The sequence below is a fragment of the Notothenia coriiceps genome, unplaced genomic scaffold (assembly GCF_000735185.1).
Source record: "Notothenia coriiceps isolate Sejong01 unplaced genomic scaffold, NC01 NC01_scaffold00000339, whole genome shotgun sequence".
NCBI classification, from domain to species: Eukaryota; Metazoa; Chordata; class Actinopteri; order Perciformes; family Nototheniidae; genus Notothenia; species Notothenia coriiceps.
Genome location: NW_011333040.1, coordinates 459,733 through 466,742, shown reverse-complemented (window position 1 = coordinate 466,742; position 7,010 = coordinate 459,733). Strand labels below are relative to the sequence as shown.

The 7,010-nt window shown below is 39.9% G+C and overlaps 1 protein-coding gene across 1 annotated transcript in view; it reads left to right on the top strand.

The window, feature by feature from the left end:
- Positions 1-545: 545 nt before the first annotated feature.
- Positions 546-7,010, top strand: part of cfdp1 (craniofacial development protein 1) — an 11,797-nt gene continuing 5,332 nt past the window's right edge. The window contains exons 1-3 of the mRNA XM_010776143.1: positions 546-1,031; positions 1,807-1,933; positions 2,312-2,538. Coding sequence (XP_010774445.1) covers positions 962-1,031; positions 1,807-1,933; positions 2,312-2,538 — 424 coding nt within the window. The 5' untranslated portion in view covers positions 546-961. The remainder of the gene's footprint in view (positions 1,032-1,806; positions 1,934-2,311; positions 2,539-7,010) is intronic.

The following is a 7,010-nucleotide window of genomic DNA, read 5'->3' as shown; positions in this document are numbered from 1 at the left end:
AGTAATGTAGGCCTGTTATACTGAGTGATATATATTTTACACACTGCTCTGCTTTCTGCATGGAAACATGTTCTCACTGTAAACATCGCGTTGCGATGAAAGCAGTTACTAAAATAATATCCAAGGGATGCATGCAGAGCTGTCATTGGCTGAGATAAGTCCGGCCGTGCGTCACCCCTCCACCGTTCCCGGAAATGCATCCGTGGAGGAGCCGTGGAAGATGCATCAGTGTCTCCTCGGTTAGAGCTCCTCCAGAGAGCCTCCTCGATGCTCGATGCTCGGTCCTCGAAGGGCATTTGGAGAAATGAGATGTCCTTCAAAATGGCGCGCTGAAATTCATTTCAGGGTCACTACCGGAGGACCGAGGAGTCGAGGAGGGGAAATTTGAGTATTGAGAAACCTCTAGCTCTAGGGTCTCATTCTCAAGAGCTGAAATGATAGTTCAATAAATTATTACCATCAGTATCAAGTACTACACACAGTACCGTGGGCCCAGAGCCATATAATAGAATCTAGAATCTAGATTAGAATCTTGTATCTATATGGCGCTGCGTGGGCCTATAAATCTTATCCTGGCTGACTGATTGGCGCTGTGCTGATATTATTGTTGTATTGACCCTCCCCCCCTGTAGTGGCGCTGATGCAGAAACACTCGCCTGCTCGCTGCAACAGAAGAGAGCAGCAGTCCAACATTTTGAGCCTTTGAGCTTTCCGTTGTCTTCACATTCAATTTCAGAAAGGCTAACTGTACTACCCAGTTTCATACATATCGTGCACTAAATGTATTTAAATATATTAAAGCTCTAAAAGAGCAACATTAAAACGGTAGTTCTGCTAGAAAGGAGGCATTTAAACCCGGTTAGGTTTACTTCCGTAACCCCTGGAAGTAAGCAAGTAGCAAACCCACTGTCGCTTGTAGCCCTCTTTATTGACTTCACTATCAGTCTGAAGCTTCTCCAAAATGATGGACTACGATGACTACGACTCTGACGGATACTCGTCTAATGAAGATGCTGACTACGTCCCTTCAGGTTAGGGCAGTAAACAAAGCTGCGCTTTATCAGAAGCGTAGTACACACCGCATGGAGGAAGACTGTTGTTGTAGCTAATGAATTGACTTTTTATATAAGATAGATTCAATTAGCTCTATTAGCCATAACTAGCAAAAGGTACGCTTTCAAAACGATAACACCGCTGTGTAGAGACTTTGAGCTAAAGCCCATCAAGAACAAGGACATTTATTGCTGAATTTCTTCTCAGCAGATGTACAAACCTGGAGTCTAAAGACCACTGGCGGTTCTAGAACAATTTTCCTTGGGGGCAATGTTGGGGCGAGTTATTAATCAAAGGGGGGTGAGACAGTGTTCAAGATTTGTGTTTTTTGTTCAGTATAAAGTCATAGCGCACAAAAAAACAACATGTTTGTGTTTGTTTCAGGTACATAATTTGTTATGGCCACTTAGTTAAAATGTCATTAAATTATATATTTTTTAAACAAATATTATAACCTCGTATAATATCCAGTCCATTACACCACAAAAAATGGTCTTAATGCAAACATATTCAATGTAATTAAAACAAAATTATTGATATATATATAATATATGTCAAAAATGAACTGTGCAAATAAACTGCATGACATGAAATCAAACAAACTATTTGTGTAAGCTTTAATTACAGGGTAAATGATAACATGATTAAATCATACCATAACAACATGATTTAGCTAATTTTTAATAAACTACATTATTGATCTGTGTATTCACATTCTTTCCTTCTCATGTCTGCTTCCTGTTCTCTCCTCAGATGATAACCTGAGTGAGGATGACCTTAATGAGTGTGAGAAGGAAGACCCTCTGAACGACAGTGACACTGTGCCACGTGATGGCAGCGATAGCAAGAAGAAGAGGAACAAAAAGGACATCAGTGTGAGGTGAGAAAATAATTAACAAGTTATAAGATTAAAGCAATAATGATATCAGATGAAGGGCTAAACTTTCCATATCCATCTTTAAAAAAAAGCCAAAAGGGTCAATTAGCAGTCCAACACGTTTCTAGGATCTATTTTTTCGATTTCCTTTTCCACATCACAACTTCCACAACTCCAACATCTTGGATAAGTAGCATTTTATCAGCAGGCATGTTAAATAGCATCTAAAATTCTTGTGCAGTAATGTCCGCCATTTTGATTGAATTAACCACATTTAGTACTTTTCAGCGCACGCAATCTTATATTAAACAGACAAATAAATAAATACCCTATTTGCTACTAAAAAGATGATGTGAATGATGAAAACCATTCTTTTTATAGAAAGAGGAAGAAAGGAGTACTGAAAGTAGATAATGAAGAGGGGGACGGAGCAGAAGCAGAGGAGCGGCCACAGGAAGAGGTGGAACAACTCACCAAGGTAGGGCCGAAGGCTGAGGAAAAACTGAAGAAGAAATCTGACGACCTGTGGGCCAGCTTCCTGTCTGACGTTGGAACCAGACCCAAAGAGTCTGCACCGGCCGCTCAGTCCGGTTCCACACAGAAGGTAAATATATCCTAAACCCAATCAAGAACTTACCAATTTTGAATAGGTTAACATTCAAACGCAATTCCTAACCAAACTTACACATGGTGCTTTGTCTTATATTGTCTTTATAAGAATCAGCATTAGTTAATCATTAGTTAATTAGTTAAAACACAGTCAAACACACGTTACACACTATAGACTCTTAAACACAACAAACATAAAAAATAAACTGAGGTGAAACAATATTGATCATCCTTTCAACCATTATGAAGCCAAACAGAAGATTAGCAATCAAATAATTCCTCATGAATTGGTAACAGGCTTTTTTACCATGGGCGGTTCTAATTTGGGGTCAACAGGGGCCAGTCATTGCCCCTGCCACACTGAGCTTGGACCCCCCTCTGGCCCCCCTCAGATATAATAGTCTATGACAGTGTCACGTATGAAAGTGTTGCATGAAAGTAATTGGAAATAGTTTTTTGTTTTTAATGATGTCATTAAATTAGGGCTGTCAAACGATTAACATTTTTAATCAGATTAATCACAGCTTAAAAATTAATTAATCATGATTAATCACCATTCGAACTATGTCCAAAATATGCCATTTCTTTATGTATATTGTTGTGGGAATGGAAAGATAAATGAAAGAAGGTATGTTTATTATAACATTTTTCTGTGTGTCAAAATGAAAGACAGCCCACACACCTATCAATCATCAAACCGTGGGGTCTTAATTCATTACGTGTTGATTTCTATCAACGGGGGAGTACTTCAGGAAAGTCGACGGGGGGGGGCTAGTGGAGTACTTTGTGACCATAGTGTGAACGTTGTGATCATTCGTTTTAGCGCAGTTCTCCAGTGAAGGGGGGGAGTCTCCCTGGCGTAGTTTTGGCACAATTCCGTTGTACAGACCGACGTTGTACAGGAACGAACTTAACAGCAGCCAGCTGTTCTGTGCACACGGAGACACGACTCTTTTCGGTCAGGTGATCTAATCGACTTCTGGAAAAGCTCACAAGTATTTGGTACGCAAATGCCGCTTGTGACACAGTGACTGGTAGCATTCTAGCTTATGGCACATAACTGCGTACCAGTTATGTGCACCCCTGTACTACCAGCAAAGTATCTTCGTCGGGACTTCCTGACACAACACCACGCCGTTATCTTGATTCGTTGGCCAGAAGAATTTATCAAAAGATGTTCTATTGAGAAGACGATCACTACGTGCAAAAGGTTTCAAAAACCGTTTCTGGTCTTTGTTATTTCTCAACTCACTCAATTTATTTATAAGCCCTTCAAAACAGCCGGAGCTGAAACAAAAACTGCTGTACACGCCCATAAAAAACAAAACAAAAAACAATAAATAACAATTAAAAACAACAAAACCAAATGAAGCATTATAAAAACAGAACAGAAACAGAAGTCTCATGCTGGGGTTAAAGCAAGGAATAAAAATGGGTTTTTAGGCGAGTTTTAAAAATGGACAGTGAGGGGCTTGTTAATGGCTTAATGGGAGGGCCCATTCCCGTTTGGCGGCAGCGGAAAAGGCTCTATTCCCTCTGACTTCGTTTAGACCTCGGTTACCTCCAGGAGAGGTGATCAGCTGACCTGAGGCAGCGGGCAGGAGAGTACAGGATGGAGCAGTCTGAGAGGTACGGCGGGGCGAGCCGATTAAAACGAAATTAAAAACAAATAAAAGAATCTTAATGGACTCTAAACTGCACAGGCAGCAGTGGCGAGGGAGGCTAAATCGGGCAGCTCAACTGTGGTCCCTTTACGTGTTCCAGCTTAGAAGGCGTGCGCAGGATTTTGGACTAACATGAGGAGCACGTTCGAGCGGAGGACTGCGCTGACTCCCACAACTACCAGTGCCATAAACAGTAAAATCAGCCGAGATGCTATAAAGGCCCATGGATTCTGATTTCAACAGTTGCTTGTGTCCAACCGGAAGGGCTTCCCTTTGCAGGCATGCCTAAGATAAAAAAAAGCTGGGACTTCACTAACCTGCCCCAATTTGCGGTCAAGATTTAAAATCACATGTCCATCTTTAAAACCCAGTTTGTACACTGTTGGCTTCCTGTAATGCCTCAAGGGGCCAACGATCGCAACAGAAAGGCGCGGATTTACCCATGAAGCCACTTGGACCCGAACACCATCACTTCTGTCTTATTTTCAATTTGAATTTTAAAAAGTTTAAAGACATCCAGGCTATTAATGTCTTCAGACATAACAGAAAGCACGGCCGTTGCAGAGCAGCCAAACTATTCCTTTCTTTTTTAGTGGCCATAGATTCTGCCAGCCTGTCATCAGCATAACAATGGAAGGCAGATAACCATGCTTCCATCAAGATCGGACCCCGGGAGCAGGCAGGTACAATGAGAAAGGCAGGGGCCCTACAATTCGCACCCTGTGGAACCGCACCAATACTGACAAGTGGGCAGAGGTGGGACTCAGGACACCAACTTTACGCACATGGTNGGGGGGGCGCTCAGAGAGACTATGCAGTGGAGTGTTGAACCCAGGCTTCCATGTCCACCTTGGGTTTTTTGCTTTCTTTAAAAATAAAAAAAAACGTAAAAAAAAAAAAAATCCCGCAACTTTTTTAAAAACACAGTTCAGAAGGGATTCCCAATAATATTCCTCAAACATGTCGTGCCATCGTTGAATCGTACTACTACTAATAATAATAAAACTGAAAAAACCTTTATTACCTAGCAAACCGTCGGGCCAGTTGTAGCAGGAGAGGAGGACAGGTTTAAGATTTGCAAAAGTCCATTTCTTTATTTTCACAGCTTGTCTCCTCGATAAGCCGAGGGGGCCGAGGCCGGTGAAAAACTGCAAATTTTACACAACTACAATGTTTTTTATAGAGATTCTATCAATCCACAGTGTGTAGTTGGATCACCTGTAAAACCTATTATGCACATTGCTTTGGGAGACTGTTGAAACTATATATAATATATATATATATGAGAATATAAACGTACAGTGTCTATAATCAACGAGGGGACGTCTTCCTCTCTTTACAAACAAAAACAGGAAGTACCTTTTTATTTTCAAATGTCTTCCTCGGGTCATCAAAAAAGATTTTATCTTAAACTTTGGGGGAAACTGCACTTTTTGAAGGACAATCTTTATTTGTATGGGTATAAAATTGACAAAACGAAGTCGCCTGATATTACAAGGTATAGAAAACCAACTCCAGTGTGCTCTAATAATGAATGTCTCCTCTGATGCTGTCTTTGTTTGGTTTCATTTAATCTTTTTATTCTCCTTCCTTTGTTGCTTGGTTTGTTCTGTATTATTTTTTTCTCATTTTTTTCTGGATTTTAGTGCTCTTAAGAGAATCTGTACTAAGGTGTAGAGTAGTGAGTAGTAGGTCTTCTGTTGGCTGTACTCGTATACTGATTACTGTTTGTAACCCTCTGGCTCCTGCAGCCGTCATACAAAGCTGTAAAACTTGGGTACAACCCCCCTCAATAAAAGACTAACAATGACTCAGCACTTTTCTCCTGGACTCGTCATTTCTCCTCGTCTGCATCATTCAAATCAAATGTTTTATCACTTAATGCTTCTGAGATATTCCTCACATGGTTTTTTTGCGTAGCTGTTTCAATTATGGGATGTCCTTACTTAATTTAGAGAACCCAAGTTTGCAGTTTTTATTCACTGACGAAAGTGTTTTTAAAACGGTTGCAGTTTTTTTTACAATTAATATAAAAATGTTAAACTGATTTAAAACACATTTTTGAAGAACCCTCAATTAGACAAAAAGCTAAATGTAATGTGTTAACATGTTGCAACCCACCATGAACCCTTGTTTCAGTTGCAATATTTGACATCCTTATAATAAATGTTGTTGAATATAAGTGATATGTACTATTTACGTTTGACAGATGCATGTTTAAAACTGAGTATTTATTCTAATTTTATGGCAGGAAGTTTGTGTAAAAACAGCATTTTGAACTAATATTGCATCATAGATCATTTTTTTTCTGATATTTTCAGAAACTTAAAATGTATTTTTCCAATTATACCTAATTGGCACCTTAAAATCGTAACCACCGCATGACATGGTTCAATTGACCCACTAATAGTTCATTTTTGTCCAATGGTTCCCAAACACTAAGTCTTGAATAATGAAAAATGACTGGCAGTCATTATATTAACATACTGATGTCTCATAAGCCTTTTTGAAACTTAAACATCTAAGGTGGCAAATGTTAAAAGGAATAAATTATGTTATTATGACCTTCAAAATCAGCTTATCCCATATAGGTCCCATGTCGTGGCCATAATTCCATTGTTGAGGTCTACTAGAATAGATTTATACTGTTCAATGTTCCAAACTCACATTGGTTTCTGATATAGCATGTGTATTCACTCTGTCCTAAACGGCTTGTTGGAGCTCCTGCCCCCCCCCCCCCTGTGAGCCCACTCTGTTCTGATGAGTCCACCACCGTTACATCAGTGATTGTGTTACAATGGCGTTAG